General features: G+C 39.0%; 1 protein-coding gene across 3 annotated transcripts in view; it reads right to left on the bottom strand.

The window, feature by feature from the left end:
• THSD7A (thrombospondin type 1 domain containing 7A) overlaps positions 1-21,005 on the bottom strand; it is a 437,061-nt gene that overhangs the window by 89,142 nt on the left and 326,914 nt on the right. For all 3 annotated transcript variants that reach the window (XM_073333830.2, XM_073333834.2, XM_073333832.2), the window contains 4 exons: positions 17,215-17,449; positions 13,927-14,042; positions 11,160-11,292; positions 7,192-7,295 (listed from right to left, as the gene is read on the bottom strand). In XM_073333830.2, coding sequence (XP_073189931.1) covers positions 7,192-7,295; positions 11,160-11,292; positions 13,927-14,042; positions 17,215-17,449 — 588 coding nt within the window. The remainder of the gene's footprint in view (positions 1-7,191; positions 7,296-11,159; positions 11,293-13,926; positions 14,043-17,214; positions 17,450-21,005) is intronic.

Below are 21,005 nucleotides of genomic sequence, written 5' to 3'. Positions count from 1 at the left end.
ATCTCCACAGAGGGCTGGCCATCTCTTCCCCATTTTGTGATGCCCAGCGCAGCAGTCTGGGAGCTGACCTTGTTAGTGAAAACAGAGGCAAAAAAAGCATTGAGTACATTAGCTTTTTCCACATCCTCTGTCACTAGGTTGCCTCCCTCATTCAGTAAGGGGCCCACACATTCCTTGGCTTTCTTCTTGTTGCCAACATACCTGAAGAAACCCTTCTTGTTACTCTTAACATCTCTGGCTAGCTGCAGCTCCAGGTGCGATTTGGCCCTCCTGATAACATTCCTACATGCCCGAGCAATATTTTTATACTCTTCCCTGGTCATATGTCCAACCTTCCACTTCTTGTAAGCTTCTTTTTTATGTTTAAGGTCCGCTAGGATTTCACCATTAAGCCAAGCTGGTCGCCTGCCATATTTACTATTTTTTCGACTCATCGGGATGGTTTGTCCCTGTAACCTCAACAGGGATTCCTTGAAATACAGCCAGCTCTCCTGGACTCCTTTCCCCTTCAAGTTAGTCCCCCAGGGGATCCTGGCCATCCGTTCCCTGAGGGAGTCGAAGTCTGCTTTCCTGAAGTCCAGGGTCCGTATCCTGCTGCTTACCTTTCTTCCCTGCATCAGGATCCTGAACTCAACCAACTCATGGTCACTGCCTCCCAGATTCCCATGTGTAGGTAAAAACAAAATACCATTTTTGCTTCCTTCCATTTTTGTTTGTTTATTTTTTATTGAATTACTTAAGTCGCAATGGCCAAGCAGCATAAAAATATATTTTACAAGTTTATAGATGAAACAGCTTTGGGGTCCCTTTGCTTTACAAAAGACTTTCATTCGTTTATTTATTAAATGTCAAAAAAAATTGTTAATTCAGAGTTAAGGTTGCCCAGTGATCTCTTATTCAGAAAAACTCAAACTTCAGAAAGGCAGGAAATACAAAATTAAGGTAAACAAATGGTGTAATCTTAACTCAGCCCCCCCTGGGGTTGGCAATAGTCATTGGGAATTATGTACATTCACTCTAGCTGCATTCTCTGTCTTAGGAGTAGCTGTACTGAATGGTGGAGGAGTAAATGGAAGAGCTGTGATTGTGATATGAGAAGATCTGAGTCTGAGCCCTGTCCTCCCATGTGTGTTATCAAAGGAAGGAGGTGCACAGGTACCTTGAGGTTCCAGTCTGCATCATTTCATTACAGAATTGTGTAGTTGGGTCATTTCCAGGACACTCGAGTCTACTTGACATGGGTATTGTCAGTAGTGTGGTGGGATATGAAACCAGTCTGTGGATTTAATGATGGGGAGAGGAAAGTGTAGGTGTAGGTGGTATCTTGTGGCAAGTGTGATGAGGTTATAGAAGAGTATGAAACCATGTTAAATTTTACAAGTGTAGTATTATGTCAGGGGAGTAGGCTCACTGAGCATAGTGCAAGTGACACCTGTCCATTACAGTGAAAAGGAAGAGTGAGTGTGTGTGTGTGTTATGGGTATATTGGGGCATTGCTCAAAGAGAGAAGAGTTGAGGTTGGTGGGCATTTACCTTATCTCTGTATTTCCTGGTTTTCAGAAGTTTGAGTTTTGCTGAACTTGAGGTTCTAGAAGGGCACGAGCTATCACTGGGCAACCTTAACTCTGTATTAACAAGGTTTCTTCCCATTTAATTTCCTAGGTTTTTTGTTTTGTTTTTTTTAAACAGAAAGAGAAATATTTGTTGGTAGGAGTTTGTGGCCAGACAGCTGAATCCTTTACCTTAGATTACAGCTGATATGCTACTGTGCCTAAGTAATACTCAAAAGATCTAGATTTTATAGATTTTCACCAGTGTATCTCAAAGAACTTTACATCCCTATCCTCATTTTACAGATGGGAAACTGAGACCCAGAGAGGTGATGTGACTAGCCCAAGGTCACCCAGCAAGCCGGTGGCAGAACAACAAATAGTCATAGTCCAATTTAATCCCTTCAGTTTGTCATTTTAAAGAGCCAGAGGCTTCTGATGAGCTAAACAAGAGAAGCAAAATCTTCACATAAACTTTTCATTTGCTTTTCCCCAAAAGGCTGGTGGGTGCTATCCCCTCTTTTGGGGTAACTTTGGAGTGTTGAACATGCTGCTGGGCTGATCTGAGCCCTTGCTCTGGGTATGTGTACACAGCCCGTGACCAAAATATCAATTATTTTGCAGGTCAGGAATGAAATGCTTTGGAATTTCTGTATCAAGGGAAGCCAAGCCTGCACTATGTTTGATTTTAGTTAGGAACATCAGTCCATCACTTTATATGACCACTGAAGTTCATTATTTTTTCTCTTAAATATATATGTTGAAAGAAAAGCAATTTTGTTAACAAAATAAAAAAGCCATTTCTTGTCTTTCCTCCACACCAAACTCGAGCTCTAAAATTGTGACATGTTCATTTACACTGACACGATTTGTAATAAAAGCTTCATTATACAGGACAACTAGAAGCAGAACTGTTTTGAAGGATGAATCATTCTCCTAACATTATGATTCACCTACTTACCTTTACTGTCAACCAAGCCCAATGTAACAAAATAGGTGAAAAATTAATATTAGGGTTACAATATTAGGCAGGGTCATTCTAACTGCACCTGTGGACTGTCACGACCAGCCTTCTCTCCACTCGTTTTTAATTATCTCTCTCCCCATTTTTCCTTCCAGATTTAATTACTTTGTCTGACTAATGTGTGTTCACAGTACAAATAGAACAGAATGTCTTGTGTGAAAGAAACTGCTAATGAATCTGTATAAGTGCGATCTGTCCATTCTGTGGCATGTGTTCCTTTGGCTTTAACACCATTGGTGCTAAATTGTATGTGATGTTGACTGTGTGTGTAGACAATGAAGGCCAGAGCAGGACAGTTCTAATAATATTGGGAAACATGAGCTCCTAACAGTGCAAATGAAGAACTTTGAAATTGAGGATGGTTCTTGTAAATTGGAAAAACGAGAATTATTTGTTCTACTGAATAGGAATACAAAATAAAAGTAAGATCCACAGGAAACTAAATTGCTGAGATTGCTTCTGTATGATGATCACTGCATATCACTATAATAGGAAAATTATCACAGAGCAGCCAAAGGATGGTGAAATGTAACACTCATGCCAAGTGTTAGAAACTATTTAATACTAAGAACAAATATCCATCTTAAAGTCTCATTTAGTCACAGATGGGAATTTTTTTCCACCAAAAGGATATATCTTTATCCTCACACACACACACACACACACACACACATCCCATGCAAAGTGAAAACCAACAAACATTTGGGCATCTTTAAATACACATCAAAAATATCTATGATGAAATCGGTAATTGTACTGTAAACTCATATAAACAAATATTACACTAAAAGGATCTTAAATTTGAAGGTGCAGCTTTTCCTGATTTGAGTGCTTAAAGGTAAGATTCCTTGCAAAACAGCACCTCTGCCCCTTCATGAATGTGCGTTATGAAATGGTCTAACTAAATGATCACATACTACAGTAATTCTAAGATCATCTTTTTACAACTTGGGGAACCTGTGGCTCTTTGCCTGCACACCAAGCAACATGTACAGCAGCTCTCCTTGACCTTCATAACTTACCAAGTCAATAGGGACAGAACCAACGTCTCCAGTGGAGCTCTTGCTTCAGTCCATTCAAACCTGGACAACAGTTTCCTGTACAAAGCCAAATTAGCTAGATGTTTGTGTATAGTGCAGCATCTCTTAGCTGCACACTTGGCATGAAATTTACTCCTGTGCACTTAAGAACCACTTAAGTTCCACTTAAGCCCTATTTTCAAGGCTAAAATTAAAACTTAAGTGGCGTATATGTTAACCTTCTGGACAGAAGAAGTGACTATCATCCTATAAGAAACTCATGAAAAACATGCACTGTGCATACTCAGTATGCAATTTTCAGAGGTACAAAACTCAGTTAAAACTACACCTATTTTCTCCAGAATGCACAACGATACTTCTACATAAATCGGGCTATTTGTGTACAAATGTTCAACTTCCATTTCCCAGCCATTTTGGCTGTAGATGGGTTCAAATAATGGAAAACGTCTATTTATTTCACTCTCTAATGCCTCTAGAAAAGCTGACGTGATTTTGCTCAAATTTGCCAAATAGTTCATTGCCAGACAGAAAAGCCTCAAATTAGTCTTTCCCATTCCTGTTAGAATACAGTACACATGCTAATATTACAGAGCAGGTAAGTAGAAGAGTTATTTTTACTCTGTTCTGCATTAATATTTTGCAGATTAATTCATGCAGTGATCGTTCATCTGTGAATACACACCAAACACAAACAAAAAATCCAATCCCAACACAACAACAAAAAACCTACTGTGTAATTTATATAGCTTCACATCACAGGATTAACAGCTGCTTGTGTGAAACTTCTAAACAGGCTTCCAAGCAAGTCCATCCTCTAAACAAAACATTTGTAATGTTCTCGGACTGAGTTGATGACGCTGACTTTAGAAAAAGTAACAACAGCAAAATCAAATTCTATCATATTCCTCTTCTTTTTTTCTGATTGCCAGCTGCAGTGCTCACAGAACTACCATAGCTGAGCCCCATTTGAATCAGAGGCAGAAAATAGATTGATCAACTTGTCTCTAAGTTAGCATTGTATATGCACCAGTGATTAAAAGAAATGAGACTAGTAGAAATGAGACTGGGGGGGAAGAGATAGCTTTAGCTTGAGTTTAGCTTAGTTTAGCTTAGTTTAGCTAGTTTAGCTTGAGCATTAGCCTGCTAAACCCAGGGTTGTGAGTTCAATCCTTGAGGGGGCCATTTAGGGATTTGGGGCAAAAATTGGGGATTGGTCCTGCTTTGAGCAGGGGGTTGGACTAGATGACCTCCTGAGGTCCCTTCCAATCCTGATGGTCTATGAGTCTATGATAAGTATGGTCCCACGCTATGCACAGTTTTGTCATTTACCTAAAAGGGAGAGGCCAATACTGGGCTCAGGCCTGACTTTCAGATGTGCTGAGTAGCCATAACTTTCATTGCCTAAACTGGACCCTCAGTTTCCAAATTTGGGTGGTCATGTCAGCACACAGACAGTTCCAGGGTACCCATCTGAGAGCCCAGAGAGGGAATTGGGCCCCCATCTCAAAAGTGAACAACTGTCTTTCCCAATCTGCTCTAAAGCTAAGTTTGCACTATGTAGACTGAAACCTCATCCCTTTCCTGGAGTTTGGCTCCATTAATATACTGTAGCTCAAGCTTTCTCCACAGAGTTCCTAACTCAAGGCTGTTCTCCAGTGCTTAATTTGTGCCAGGGCTTGTCAGGGCTAAGCCATGGCACCTCTAGGCTTGGCAATTCATAGCTCTGGCACTTCTGAGCTTGCTGCATCAGTTACAAATGTAAATTTTTTTCTGCTTGATCTCTGACACCTCTTTCATTGCAAATTAAGCACTGCTGTTCTCCCATACCCTAAGTCTTCTCTCTCTCTCCAGAGAACCATTCCCACCACTCATATCTGGACAGGGTGACAAGCCTCTGACTTAACTGAGTCTGCAGAAAGCACTTAACCTTTCTCAGACCATTCAAAACCTGCTAGCTCGGTGTGGTGTTTCAGGGAATAAGTGTTATGCCAAATTTGAAAAATGTGTCCATAGTATTTCCAAAACTACGTATTACTGTTTCTGTGTGTAAATGGAGTTACAGGGCACTATATAAGGAGAGCTCAGCAAAACTCTCATGGTGCATTGTATATAAAAAAAACTGTGTGCTAGGATAATTTAGGGTGTGCTTCAGGCTACAGTACTGATTATGAGCAAAAGTTGTAACTATCCTGCAGATTTAGATGTTGTTTCTACCATGACAATACAAACAAGGAGGCAACATTTTGTATCACCCTGAATTGCTGCCATCAAAGAGAGAATCTTGTTTTCTAGGTGCATAATCTGATTGTTGCCTCAAGAAGCTGTGGGGTCCAGAAATAGATTGGACTAGTGGTATGTCATCAGGAGAATTACACACAGTCAGCAGATTTTTGTACTAGCAGGCAATACCTTCAGGATTCATTTCATGGTATACCTTAAATTCATTTCCGTAACATCTTTAGAATCATCTGTAGAAGCTACTAGGTAAAGATTTACTCTACAGAAAACCTAAAAGAATATCATAACCTGTTTTGACATTGCATGTAAGCTAATAATTAGAACACCTCACTTATGCTGCCAGCAACATCTCTTGCTCAGGAAACTCCTCTGCATTCTACTAAGTCAATACTGTTATAATGGATCAGAGTTTCCATTAAAAAAAACCAGAAAAATATCCTGCAATGTGCAGGAGGTCAGACTAGATGATCATGATGGTCCCTTCTGGCCATAAAGTCTATGGGACTGGGAGAAAAATATCCTGAAGTTCAGGGTTCACTGGTCATTCAGAACAATTCCATTATTGCAATACAGTAAGTGGGAATTCCAATTACAATTTTCACACTGATTTCACTGAATACTCCTCAAAAATCTCTCCTTATGCAATGCAGTCATATTTAGGTGAAGATGTTATCACAAAAAATTCTTGGTAAAACAGGTGACATTGAAACCAGGCTTTTGGCTACTAAAATTATTTGCTATCATATGGAAGATATAGAAGCCAGATTCTCAGATCTAAGCATAATGGGCATGCCCCCAAAATGTGTGCGTACATGCAAAACACCACATATGTACAAGGAAATCAGCATTTTCAATGCAGAGAAGGTATGTATATAAGCATCTAACTATTTATAAGTCTAAAAACATAGTCTTTTGAGAGTGTAGTTACTACACCCATGTTTGAAAACGTGGCCCAGATAATGAGAATAAATTTTAGATTCTTCTTTCTCTGGGCAAAGGAAAAAAGGTGAGAATGGTTGAACAAGAAGCAGCATTAACCTTAGTCACACACGGTAATAATATTTAAATAAAAACTTAAAACAGATATTTTATGAACAAATATTTTCCAGGGGTTGGTGTGGGATAGGTCCTGCCAGGCTGGTAATCTAGTAATTTCCCCCTGATGGCCTTCATTTATTTTAATAAAACATTAAGTCTCTAGTCTTTACGGCTGCAATGATAAACTTTAATGTGGGAGAGGTACTACTTCTCCCTCCCCTAGAAGTAGTACCTCTATTTTAGCCTCCCCATTTTAGCCAGTGACTTTTAGGAAATAAAGGATAGAAATAAAGTCTCTCACCTCTTGCTTGTAGTCCAGGCCCACATGTCTCATGGGCACCTGGACTATCCTGACGAACATACCATGGTACCAGTTGGCATCTGCGCCATTTGTGGGTCTTCCACCTGCAACAAGGAAAAGGATAAATTAGAAACACTACATCTAAATGATATCTGTCAAAATGTAAGTAAGCAAAATATGATAGGTTACTTCAGAAACAATAATAAATGATTACTTATTATTAGCCTATCACAGATTGTCCACAACAAAAGTTAACAATAGCATGAAGCACGTTGAGTTTTCTTTTTTGTTATCATTTTTTTGCTGTGCTCCGCTTATAGCTCCTGTTAACTTCAGCAGGAATTGCAGGTGTTGAAGAGCACCAAATTGTTTTTCATTCTCATCTTCATCAGCTGCTCCATATTAAGGGGCAGGACAAGATCAGAAATTAGGATAATCAAAGCCGAACCCAGCAACTGTCTTCATCAGCAAGCATTCAGTTTTGATGGCTTTCTTGGAACAGACATATTATTAGGATGGAAGACAAATCAACTCTGGAATGCGTTTACTAAGGAATGTCACATTGCCAGCAATACAGTGTTGCCAAAAGCTTTGGTGGTGACATAGGGTTGCCAATGATGCACATAAACTCAATATCCTGGCAGACCACCTTAAGGCTCTAGGTGGAGATGGATCTGGGTGGTGCTCAATCTCTTTTGGATTTGCAGTAAGATGATGGAACAGGACCATTGTCTTCCTTCATGTATTTTAAAATACCAAGCACTCTGCTGGTTTTCAACAAACAAATAATGAATATAACAGCTGTAATAATTCTGCTGCCAGGATTTGTGTATCTGTGTCTTGTATACTACTTTGACATTTCACCTCAAATTTTACAAAACTAATATGTTTAAACCCTTTTTCTTTATAATCTGATTTTGATTACTAGGACTCTGAGCATGTTTTATATTTTTCATAATAAACAAGTGACTGGATTTGTGTGCAATTATCTATTTAATGAAAGGGCCCCTTCACTGTGTTTGTGTGTTGAGGGCATTTTACAGTTAGTCAACAGAAGCCTACTGCATATTGAAAATGTGGCTGTGATGGAGTGAGTTATGTCTGAGTCAAATTATGAACCCTGTCTTGTTTTGTGTGTGGGAATGCTGGACACTGTGATTCCACAAGCCTGGATGTGCCAAAGACAACCTATTGCACTGCATTACAGACAACTGCCCTACCTGCGACAAGTGCTCGACACCTCACTGAAGGATTCTCACTCAGAAGGCATCAAGACAGCAATATGGAACCACGAACTTTGAATGACTTTCAACAACTGGCCCATTCCCATGGAACAACAGTTTTCTATATAAGTGAATAAGGCATGACGTGTGGGGAGAAGGCTAGAGTATCCCAAGTTGAGAGCCTGATAAAGAGGAGAGACCCTGCTTAAAAGCGAGGGTCTGATCTGTGTGTGCAGGTGGGGGATACCATTGTGCTCCACCCCTGCAACCCCTCCCCCACCAACCAAAAGACTTGCAGTATGGTGAGAGCAGGAGGGACTCTGGCTAACCCGAAACACATCAGCAAACCTCAGTCTCACAAGCGGTGAGATCCGACCAGTGGAGGGAGCATCAGAGGATTTTTGTTTTGTTTTCAAAGATCTGTAACTGTTGAGTGCTAAGTCTGTGTTCCTTGCTTTCCCACCATATTATTCCAGAAGGGGTTAAACTAAAAGTTCAGAGTGTCCTCAGACTAGGTGGAGCACTGAGGGCGTGTAGGTGACTTGGGGAGAGGCACAGAAGTTCTCAGACACTGATTTCCAGGTCTAGGATGGCTGGGCAGCAACGCCCCACATCCCAAAGAAGGAAGCCCACACCAGAGATTTGAGCCAGAGAGTGTATAGTCCCAGATCTGGAAACAGTTATTAGACTCTAGCCAGATCCAGTTGGCTTGGAAGCACATGGGACCCAGAGATTTGGATCACTTCCAACAGGCTAGTGACTATATAGTGGGGCATGGGACCAGGTTGTAACAGTGGGGAAAACATAATTTAATCAAAATAAACAACAGGGATGATGAACTTCTAGAAGACTGAAATAGATCAAATAAATCAATACTGTATAGATTTGATTATTCAGTTGCATATTTCATTCAGTTATAAACATTCATTTAAAAAATTTTCTGAAGCTGCTACAAAATTTCCACCATAATACCGTAGAAGTTAGGTGTAGATTGCCCCAGAGTACACAGGGCCTTGAATATAGCAAAACCTATGCAGGATGGCTATTCTCATGTCCTGCTGTAATCTCAACTGAACTGAGTCATTCAAAGTGAAAAAAATAAAATGCATACATGACTCATAGCACCCACGTGCCATAGCCATCAAAGTGTGGCTTCATGTGAGATCGTCTATACCTTTAGCCCCAGCTTTTAGTGTAACCTGCCTTCCTTGTGCTGCTTCCTGAACTGAGGAAGGAGTAGGGAGCTGGCTGTGTGTGTCATTCATAGTATGTGCCCAGGACAGAGAAGAAGGGTGATAAAGGGAAGGTTGTTTAACACTAGTCCCTTCCAAGAAACTTAAGCTGCCCTGCCTACCACTGCTAGAAACCCAGTGTTCTCCTGCACACAGCATCCTGCACACACCAGTGGCTCAGCTGAAACTTCAGGAAAATCATCTGGTTTTGAAGGTGTTAAATAGCTGAGCAGCAGCCTATGTTTAAGGGATAAAATGATTAAGCTGACACTGCAAAGGAAAGTTTTAAAATTATATTTGGAGTGCTGCGTTTTGGTAGCTTCACGCACTGTAATCATATCCTCATATACCATTCAATTAGAAATGTTGTAATCTCCTAATGGATTGGAAGTGATAATTCTCTGACACAGGATCAAAGTAATATATTAATAACCTCAAATTTGTTTTCCATTCTGTTGTTGCCAATGGAAAGGACATTTATCAGGATCATTATGACAGAGTGGCAGCATTTAGGGGAAACAACAGGTGTTCTTTGCTACCAGGGAAGAAACAGGATATTACTTTCTGAATCAAACGTGTCTTTCCATTATTTATATAGTACTGACAATTAAATTCAACTAATTTCCTATTATTGGAAAGGCCTAAACATCAGGGACCACACCTGGACTGCTTTGTGCTGCTCTGGTACTAAGAAGCAGCTCCAAATCTGGCTTCACCTTCTACTTGAGAATGTACTCACCTAGGGGACTCCTGAGATGGCACAGGACCACTATAGTGGTTCCCACACAGTCATACTTACAGCCCAAAGTGTGGGAGGAATAGTCAGGTTACCCTTATATCCTGGCAATCCTTACCTGCTGGAATGGTCTTTTGCATCCTCTGGTGAAGATTACAGCAGCCATGAGGATGCTCTAACCTATGAGAAGATGGATTGTTGGATAATTGATGGATAGTTTTGGGGCTGGATTAGATGCCAGGATAGCTTAAAGCCACTTGTGTACACACCTTCCTGAGCTGTGGAAACATTTCCTTTCTTCTCGGAGGTTGTCATCCTCCAACACAAGATTGGATTTCAGTAATGCTATATGTATTTAATTTACGAAACATTTTTAGAACATTTAGAAAGAAAGCTTTTACATTTGACTGCTCTCATACAGTGTTCTCAAAGAACTGCTAAGAGATAATTATTCAAACATTTGAAATTTAACAACCAAAGAGTTGATGCTGTGGTGTGTATGACATTTATATCTGCAGAGGTCAAATATGTGTAATTAGAAGCAAAACAGTGGAACAAAAGAACTGTGGCTGGAATCCAGATGTAAATCCAACAGAATGTTAACACAATTGGCCAAATACAGGCCTCATGTAAATGGATGTAACTCCATCGAAATCAATGGAATTGCACCTGCTTTTACCAGGCCTGATTTGGCTCTGTACCCTATTTTCCCTTGCACTTTACAGGATGTGGGAGCTGAAGAGACCTGAGTAATTTCTCATAATTTATTTGGGTTACCTGTAAGTATAGCACACAGGAGGAGCCTCACATTCCTTTTCCTCATATAACGTGTCTGGGCAGTCACGGCCACCATTTGCAGGGAGCTGGAGGATGACTCGATGGCGAGACTGTTTCTTTACTGTGACATCCCCTACGAAGAGTACAACAGTGTGTTTATTTCCTGCTCATACACAGACGATTTCTAGAATTAGGATTATACTGGGACTATAGTAATTAGAAATAGAAAAGATTTAATATATTACATAATTGATTCCGTTGCTGTACAAGACCAAGTTATTTTGCCCATGACAGAAAATTAATGATATTAACTTACTATTATACTTGATCTCAGGACAAAGGGTGAAAAAGAAGCATTGGTACAGAAAGCATTTCTGTCAATAACAATATACATTCATACACTGTACGACTGAGTGATATGCTAGATGGGCCTGATATGCTGCTATGCGGTACAGCTTCATAGATTATTTTATCCTTAAAATTAAGACATGTAAGCAGAAATGTACATAGTGCAGTGAATAATAAAGCTCCATTCCCTAAAGAGCTCAACAACAAAATCTAATTCTTTTACCCTTATCTCCACACCCAGGAGGTGTGTGGCAGATTTAATTTATGCATTAGTCTTTATCCAAGATTTACTTTAACTATATCTGTGTTTCCCATATGGGACTTATATTACCCTACAATCAACTACCTTCCTCAAGAGCATTCAGCATGTTTAAATGTGAAGTTTTATTTCCCTGATATGACTTAATTTACTGGTCTCACATTTTTCATTATTATAGACATTTAGTATTGATGATAAATAGTAAATTATTGCAGTAAAAATTAGATTGTGGTCATATTCGAAAAGTCCGAGCTCTGGGCAGAAAAAAATATGACTGGAACCATAACTCTGTAGTCATTCCACCGCCCTGATTTGCTTCTAAAACTAGTACGATCTAGAAGTTTTAAGTTAAAAATATACATTTTGTAAAACAATAGCCTTAAAAACTTAGTATGGATAAATCATGGCAATCTGGTCCTAAACTGCAAATAAGATCTTCACTTAGGGCATTAGTGTTGCTCCAAGCCACGTTGACTGGTCTGGTAATAGCTTCCAAACAGTCACTGCAGCAACAGGGCAAACATGGCTCCTAGGCAACACTCCAACATCAGTGGCTGAGAGGGGAACAACACAAGAATTGCTACACCAGACTCTGACACCTGGGTATTCTTCAAAACAGGAGGAATTCTCAGGTAGTCAGTAAAGTAGCCAGAGCAAGAGCCAGGATCTCTCCCAAGGCGCATAGCAGAAGAGACTCCCAGAGATGCTGCTGACAGCAACAGCAGGGACAGGTGATTATTGTAAACTGAACATTGTTGCAAAGATATTGAGATAACATTTGGCTACTGAGTAGAAATGATATTCATTCCATTAATCAATTTTACTATCTCATTTGCCTGTCCCTATAATTTTGTTTACATTCAGTGTGTTTCAATTTGCAGTACATGTTCTTGAGGATACGCTCAAGTTATTAAGAACCTTTTTTAAAATAAAACAAGACAAGACAGTTTTGCACGCTCATCAGGGAACAACCCTGCAGAAGCATCTCAATGAGAAAATTATAATATTGCTCTGAAATTATAGAATATTAGAAGTGATTCTAGGGCTTCATAGTAATATTATGGCTATGATGAAATAATTTATTCCAAGTTTTAAGTAGCATACCCAACACTGTGTACTATCAAATTCAGTGGTCCCAACTATCATATTTTTAAGGTTATACATTTAATCTCCCTAATTCTTTATTAGTTGTTGTATGCTCCAACAACTAATTGGAATGACTGTAAAAGTGACTTTGCATCCTTTGCAAAGCATGGAGAATTGACTTTGACATTTAAAGGGTATTTATTTGATGCAACAATCTCATATTTTTTTATAAGTGACAATGAGTAATCACTATGCTCCATGAGGGAATTAACACATATGAACATGGAATTACATTATTGACTATGCCTATAATAGTGCATATTAGAAGAATATCTTCTGTTAAGCTTAAAAGAGAAAAAGTGATAAGACAGAAATATCTGGGCAACAATAATTTTTTCAATGCTTCCGCTGTAATGATAATTTCAAAGCAATAAAAATTCAAATACATCTATGCTGTGTAACTTCTTTTAAAAGCTTTGACAGGTGCATTAAAAAGACTTTGCAGTGGGCGTTTAATTCAGAACCTTAATATTAATTTGAATGTTGGTTATTTTTGTGGTTTATTTTCTTATGATTGTGAAGGTAGTATAAAAGCGAATGGACAAAAATGAAAGAGAACCACTTCTGTTAGTACTTTAGGACTCACATGACAGAGACTTTTAACTTTTGTTGGGCCTACTACAATCATGCACATTTGTTAAAACAAGAACAGAACCAAATTTTGCCCTGGGATATTTGCTCAGGTTTTCCAGTGAAGTCAAACGGAGCAGTATGCAAGGGCATATCTGACCTGCATTTAAAATGTTTTTCTAGTTGTACAACTGCATTGCAACCTTCAATGGTGTTAGAGTATTCCTGTCTATGTGACTAATGAGCTATTTGTAAAATGGCAAATCTAACATTCACCATAGCAACTGCTATGTCACAGTGGCCTCTCTCTGAAATACAAGAGAAACACATCTAAGAGAAAAAACTTTGCCAATACCAATCTGTCAAAAGCCTACACAGTAATAAACTAAGTGTGTGGTTTATTTTTAAATAATCTGCCCTCTAATACACAGTGAATTATAGTACCTTCTTGACATGGGGAAGAACACAATGTCCAATCACTGTATGGAGTCACAATACAGTCTTTCCTACAAGGAAGCAAACAAGGCCTCACCGTTTCTGGTCGAAGGCTTTCAGGACATCTAGAGAAAAAAAAAAGGAACATTATAAAATGAATGATCATTCTATGACAGTGTTAATTCCTGAGGGATGCTGAGAACCTGCAGGTCTGATTGCAATTTTTTTTAACCATTTAAATGCTAGCCTCTATAATTTTCAAATGGTGCACAAGGTGCCAGGTGTATGAATACATTTAATGGGAGTCATATTCTTATAACAACCGCCCCCCTCCCCTTTCCCCCGCACCGCTTTTCAGTTTAAGGATAAGGATTCCAGTTGCCGTTTGCAGGAAAGCATGCCCGGCAGTTGAAATCCAAGTAATCTTGATCTGCATGAGACAGAATAATCTTGAGTGAGGGTGGAAAATTTAGAGCAAGATGTCTTTGTTATCTGTACTTTTGCAGAGCTTAAGAAAAAGGATACAAAGAGACTTCTTAGGATGGTTATTTAAATCCAGCAGTTTAGATGTTGCTTATGTTTAGGTCTTGTCTACACTAGAAAGGGTCTTCAAGATAGCTATACTGGCACTCCCTCCTAGTGGAGGCACAGCTTATATCCGCAAAAGAGTTCTTTAAACCGGTATAGCTTATTTTCTTCGCTGAACTGGTATAAGCTATACTGATTTAAAGAACACTTTAAAGAACCAGTTCCCCAAACAAAATAAGCTATAATGGTAAGAGGATCTTTTTTTTTGCTGGTAGAACTGCATTTACACAAGGGTGATTTTTTGCTATGTTTGCAAAACATTTTCGTATAGACCAGACCACATTTAGCACAGTTCTTGACAATATATATCAATAACTAATCTACATTCGTGCACATTAGAGTTTTCTAGGATTTTAGAAATCTGTGTGATTCAAATTGGCTATGTGCATTCATAAACCAATACAAATTTGACATGAATTAAGGAACACAGCCACTTGATTCAGAAAAAGCCAATTAGATCATCCAGTTTTCTCCCCTATGAATGCAGGATTGTTTTCTGTATTTAATTTGTCATGGAAAAGATCTTGTGCATTATGTGCTGGTGTCTATTTCTGCAAAGACATTACATATTATGACCCTGATTTCCACTACAGCCAAACTGTGCTTGGATGAACTGGAGTGGCAGCTGCAGGAAGCTGGCTGCACGTTCCTATTTCTCAGGCACCCAGCCCTGATGGATGTAAGGTAAGAATAGCAGGGAGCCTGTTCTGACTTCCATTATTAGTATATGGTCTGCAGCAGGACAGGCCACCACCCCCTGCCCACAGAAGACTCTTGACATGCCTCTCTCTCCTCTTACACCAGAGGTGGTGTGGTTGACTGAAGCACCTTCGCTAGCTTTCAACTGGCAGAGATCTCTTCTCTGAAAGGGGAACTCTCGCCAACTATTCTGCGCCTTTCAAGTTCATTTTGTGTCACTTACATGGTACAAGGTAGCCTCAGCAGACTGGAGAATCAGAGTGAGAATGTGTTTGTGTGCACGCGCGCGTGTGTGCGTAATCAAATACAGTTGCCGGTTTTAAAGAGTATTTATCAACAGTTGCCACACAGTGACTACGTTTTCAGAGTTTTTTCTGTTCTTAAGATAGGAGATATCTTTGGTAACTGTTTGATAATGTTTGGTAAATCTTGACTTTCTAATGACTTTTTTTTTTTTTTTTACTTAAGATGTGTATACAGACAGCACAACATTTACATTGACAAAATACCTGCTTTACACAATCAAGATTATATGCAATTTGACTAATTGAGGGCTTCATCTTTCATGAAGTCTGCAGGTTCCAGCCCTTACTCAGAGGCCTTTTGATGAGGCAATTGGTTCAATTAAAAAGCCACTTCTATGTTTATTAATGTTTCTATTTAGTATAGGTGGCTTAAAGCAGCTATTGATTTTCTTTTCCAACCCTTATTCAAGGTGAAATTAAACAGAAGTGATATGAGCTGACATTTGTTACTTGTAAGGTAGATAAAGCCAATAATATTGATTTTATCATATCACAGTAATCCGTTTTATTAAGGGGAGTTTAAAATGAGGTTCCTATTTACATTTTCATGTCGAATGTGTGCTCTTTAAAAATGATTTAATAAATTTAACATGACAGTTTGAAAGGTAACCAATGCCTTTTTGTTCTCATTTCACAGGATTTGTCTATGACAAGACACAATAGTCCTGTTTTCAAAATTGTAAGGTCAAATCAAAGGCAAGCACTCTAATGGTTGATTTAAAAATCAAAGGAAAACTCACGGTAGAATGATTTTTTTCAATGTAAAATGGTTGCCCACTAACACTGAATGGAATGCTTATTAATATCATTTTAATGTGGTTGCATGCACACACATTTTAAAATATGTGATGTGCTAACTATCACGTATATGAGTTCTCCTCCCCCACTCTTCCTTTTAAAGTGAATTTAAGATGACCGCCATGCTGATGAAAGCAAGACATTGGTGGCATTGGGCAAAGGTGCAGTGTGAGAGGCAGCTGCTTTGGAAACTTTCTTAAAGAGCTCTGTTAAGCTACTTTGTTCTTGTCCTGCAAAACACCAACAATTCCATCTCTGGACCTCTCCTGACCAGGATACATTGGCCATACTAGAGAGTGACAAACTGTATGGGCAATTAAACTATTGGGCCGCATAGACCTCTTAAAATCTTGGTTATGAAAAAACCTAACATGTATACAAACTAAGATCTCTATCCTGGCCCTTCCTGGTTCTCTGGTGAGGAGTCTAGTAGAGCTATGTAAACAAAGATCCACAGCTGTAGAGTACTACTTGGATCTTGAGGGGCAAACCACTACCAGCCCCTCAGGGACAGTAACATAGCAACTAAATGGCTTTCAATTCCGAACCTCTCTCCAGTGGCGGAATGTCTGAAGGCACAGGGTAATTCCTGGCTGATCAACAACTGAGAAGATGGATTGGACCAAGATGCTTGGAGTCAGTGTCTCTGATTGACAAATCTGAATTGGAGCTGTCAGCAGAGTCCACTGTAGTGAAGATCCCCCATTGCGATCACCTACTGTTTGCTCTACAGTTCTGCTCGCATTTTAGATTGTGTGCTTTTAAAAGTTATTTACTCATCAGAGCAGACATGACCATCAGTTGAATTGTTTCCCTTTGCAAATACTCAGCTGATTATCTGTATCTAAAAAGGCAAAATAATAATAATAATAATTAACTTAATAAAGAATAGTTCAAAGATCTTTACTTTTTTGGTCCCACTTGTCCCACGTTGACCCTCACACAGATGACTTTTCTTGTTTGCATCCCAACAGCACAGGTGGCCTCCCCATTCCAATTGGTAGATGAGTTGAAAGTGGACACAGAGACATCTTCTATACACTGGCCCCAGGACCCAGTCTGCCAGTGGTACACAGTGCAAGGGTGTTCATTACAGCTGCGTGCTTCCTGAAGTGCACTACTGTTTGGGCACTGAATGCCTCCTGGAACAACAAAGCAGTGCATATGTTCATAAGTTAGAAATAAATAAATTATTACAAATATATTTGAGATTCATATTAAATACATACCAGAACATGTGTCCTTTTAAACCCTTCCTTGCCCCTTATTCAAGTTATCAAATAGCAATGAACAAACATACAGAACAGATCATGAACAGAAAATGAAATATACACGAGGGCAATGTTCAAATGATATCATATATCATACAGTATCTTAATCTGCTGGGAATAATGAATAGCCTGTTTTTAGTTTGAGATTTGCCATCATGCAGACTGTGTTAAATAGCATTTTGGTGAGGAGAGGAAGATTCTAAGTGGAAAACAAGGTTAAATTAACTAGTTATGCACCTCTGGAGACCACTGTTTATATCCAGTTCAGGGAACTAGTGAAAATGAGTTTGGAGATTTTGTCCTAGATTCCAACTGATATTTATCCACATTACATAATCACCAAAGAATTTGGCAAAGTTGGCAATTTCAGCTCCAGCTTGAGATGGCAGAGACGTTGTAGTTCAAGATTAAAATGCAGTGATATGCCAGTAATTGCATGGGAAAGCTGAGATAATGCTATTATCATTATGTTCAGCTCTATTTAGTGCTATCAAACCCACCTAACCTCCTCATCCTAAACAAGTAGAGGAGTGTCCTTTCCCATTAAGATTAGATCAGAGCAGAGAAAGCCATGATTTAAGCATACATTTAATAATTCATGGTTTAAGCACAGAATAATGGGCCCTTCTCTGGATCTGCTTTAACTGCCCATCTCCACAGGCTGAAAAAGACAACATCCTGCCCTGGTAGGCGCCTATCCTAGGTTGTGGAAGAAGTGAAGTGTGTGGTTGCACATTAGTTACACAGGGAACACTTTGCTTTTCCTCTGATATCACTGCAATTATCACCTTATAAGGATTCAAACTTTTTACGTATGGGGGAGAGGCTATTCTAAATTTGATTTAGACAAATAGGGAGGAACTGGTTGAGAATTTGAAAGTGGAAAGCAGCTTGGGTAAAAGTGATCATGAAATGATAGCATTCATAATTCTAAGGAATGGTAGGAGAGAAAACAGCTGAATAAAAATAATGGATTACAAGAAGGCAGACTTTAGCAAACTCAGGGATTTGGTCGGTAAGATCCCATGGGAAGCAAGTCTAAGGGAAAAACAGTTTGAAAGAGTTGGCAGTTTTTCAGAGATATTATTAAGGGCACAAGAGCAAACTATCCCATTGTGTAGGAAAGACAGGAAGTAGGGCAAGAGACCACCCTAGTTCAACCAGGAGAAATCTCTTCAATGATCTGAAACTCAAAAAAAAAAAAAAAGTCCCACAAAAAATGGAAACTATGTCAAATTAGGAAGCATGAATATAAAAAAATAACACAAACATATAGGGACAAAATTAGAAGGCCAAGGCACAAAATGAGATTTAACTAGCTAGAGGGTAACAAGAAAACATTCTACTAATACAGTAGAAGGAAGGGGAAGACCAGTGACAGAGTAGGCCTATTACTCAATGAGGGGAGAAGACAATAACAGAAAATGTGAAAATGGCAAGAGTGCTAACTTATGTTTTTGTTTCAGTTTTCACCAGAAAGCTTAATAGATATAGGATGTCTAACATAGTGAACACAAGTGAAAATAAGGTAGGATCTGAGGCTAAAACAAGGAAAGAATAGATGTCTTCAAGTTGAAAGGCCTGATGAAATATATCCTAGAATACTCAAGGAACTGACCGAGGAGATATCTGAGACATTAGTGATTATCTTCAAAAACTCATGGAAGACAGGAGAGATTCCCTAAGACTAGAAGAGGGCAAATATAGTGCCAATCTATAAAAAGGGAAATAAGGACAACCCGGAGAATTACAGACCAGTCAGCTTAACTACTGTACCCGGAAAGATAATGGAGAAAATAATCAAGCAATTCATTTGCAAACACCTAGACAATAATAAAGTGAGAGTCAACAGTCAACATGGATTTCTCAAGAACAAATCATGTCATACAAACCTATTAGCTTTCTTTGACAGGGCAACAAGCCTTGTCGATAGTGGGGAAGCGGTAGATGTGGTATAGCTTGACTTTAGTAAGGCTTTTGATACTGTCTCAAGTAACCTTCTCTTAAACAAGCTAGGGAAATATTGCCTTGATGGGGATACTATAAGATGGGTGCCTAACAGGTGGGAAAGCTATTTCCAGAGACTAGTTATCAGTGATTCAGTCAAGCTGGAAGGGTATATCGAGTGGGGTCCCACAGGGATTGGTTCTGGTTCTGTTCAGTGTGTTTATAACTTAGATAATGGCATAGAGAATACACTTATAAAGTTTGTGAATAATATCAAGATGGGAGGGATTGCAAGTGCTTTGGAGGACAGGATTAAAATTCAAAATGATTTAGACAAACCAGAGAAAAGGTCTGAAGTAAATAAGGTGAAATTCAATAAGGACAAATGCAAAGTACCCCACTTAAGAAGGAACAATCAATGCACACATGCAAAATGGAAAATGACTGCCAAGGAAGGAGTACTGTAGAAAGGGATCTGGGGGTTACAGTGGATGACAAGCTAAACATGAGTCAACAGTGTAACACTGTTGCAAAAAACAAACAAACATCATTCTGGGATGTATCAGCAGGAGTATTGTAAGCAAGACATGAGAAGAAATTCTTCTATTCTATTCCATGCTGATAAAGCCTCAGATGGAATACTGTGTCCAGTTCTGGGCACTGTATTTCAGGAAAGATGTGGACAAATTGGAGAAAATCCAGAGAAGAGCAACAAAAATGATTAATGGTCTAGAAAACATGACCTGTGAGGAAAGATTGAAAAAAATCAGTTTGTTTTGTCTGGAGAAGAAAAGACTCAGGAGGGACATGATAACAATTTTCAAAGGCATAAACAGTTGATAGAAGGATGAGGGTAAAAAAATGTTCTCAACCTCGGAGGACAGGACAGGAAGCAATGGGCTTAAATTGTGGCAAGGGAGACGGGGAGGTTGTGGAATCTCTGTAATTGGAGATTTTTAAGAACAGGTTAGACAAACATCTGTCAGAGATGATCTAGTTATTACTTAGTCCTGCCTTGAGCGCAGGGGACTGGACTAGATGACCTATTGAGGTCCCTTCCAGCTCTGTACTTCTGGGATATGCATAAACAGAAAATTCATATTTATTTTAGATGAGATAAAAAATCAAAAGATATAAGCCATCCTATGTTATTAAAACAAAATTAAATAATAAAATAGTAACAACAATAGTATTTCAGAGCATAAGCCAACCATTATCTGTCTGGGGTTGGAAAGAAACGTCTTGTACGATCTGGTTATTCCATAAATATCCACTAAGGGGATTCTTGCACCTTCCTCTGAAGTATGTGGTATTGCCCACTGTCAGACATAGAATACTGGCCCAGAGGGACCTCTGATCTGATCCAACATATGCTTTAGCTAATATAAACACAAGTTATTGGGCTCAATTTAGGAGTAAATGGCTGAAATTTAATGGCTTGCAATATAAAGAAGTTCTAACTAGATGACCTAATCTTGTC

This window comes from Lepidochelys kempii, chromosome 2 (assembly GCF_965140285.1).
Source record: "Lepidochelys kempii isolate rLepKem1 chromosome 2, rLepKem1.hap1, whole genome shotgun sequence".
Classification (NCBI taxonomy): domain Eukaryota; kingdom Metazoa; phylum Chordata; order Testudines; family Cheloniidae; genus Lepidochelys; species Lepidochelys kempii.
Note: the sequence above shows the minus strand (reverse complement) of the source record. Positions and strands in the feature narration are given on the sequence as shown.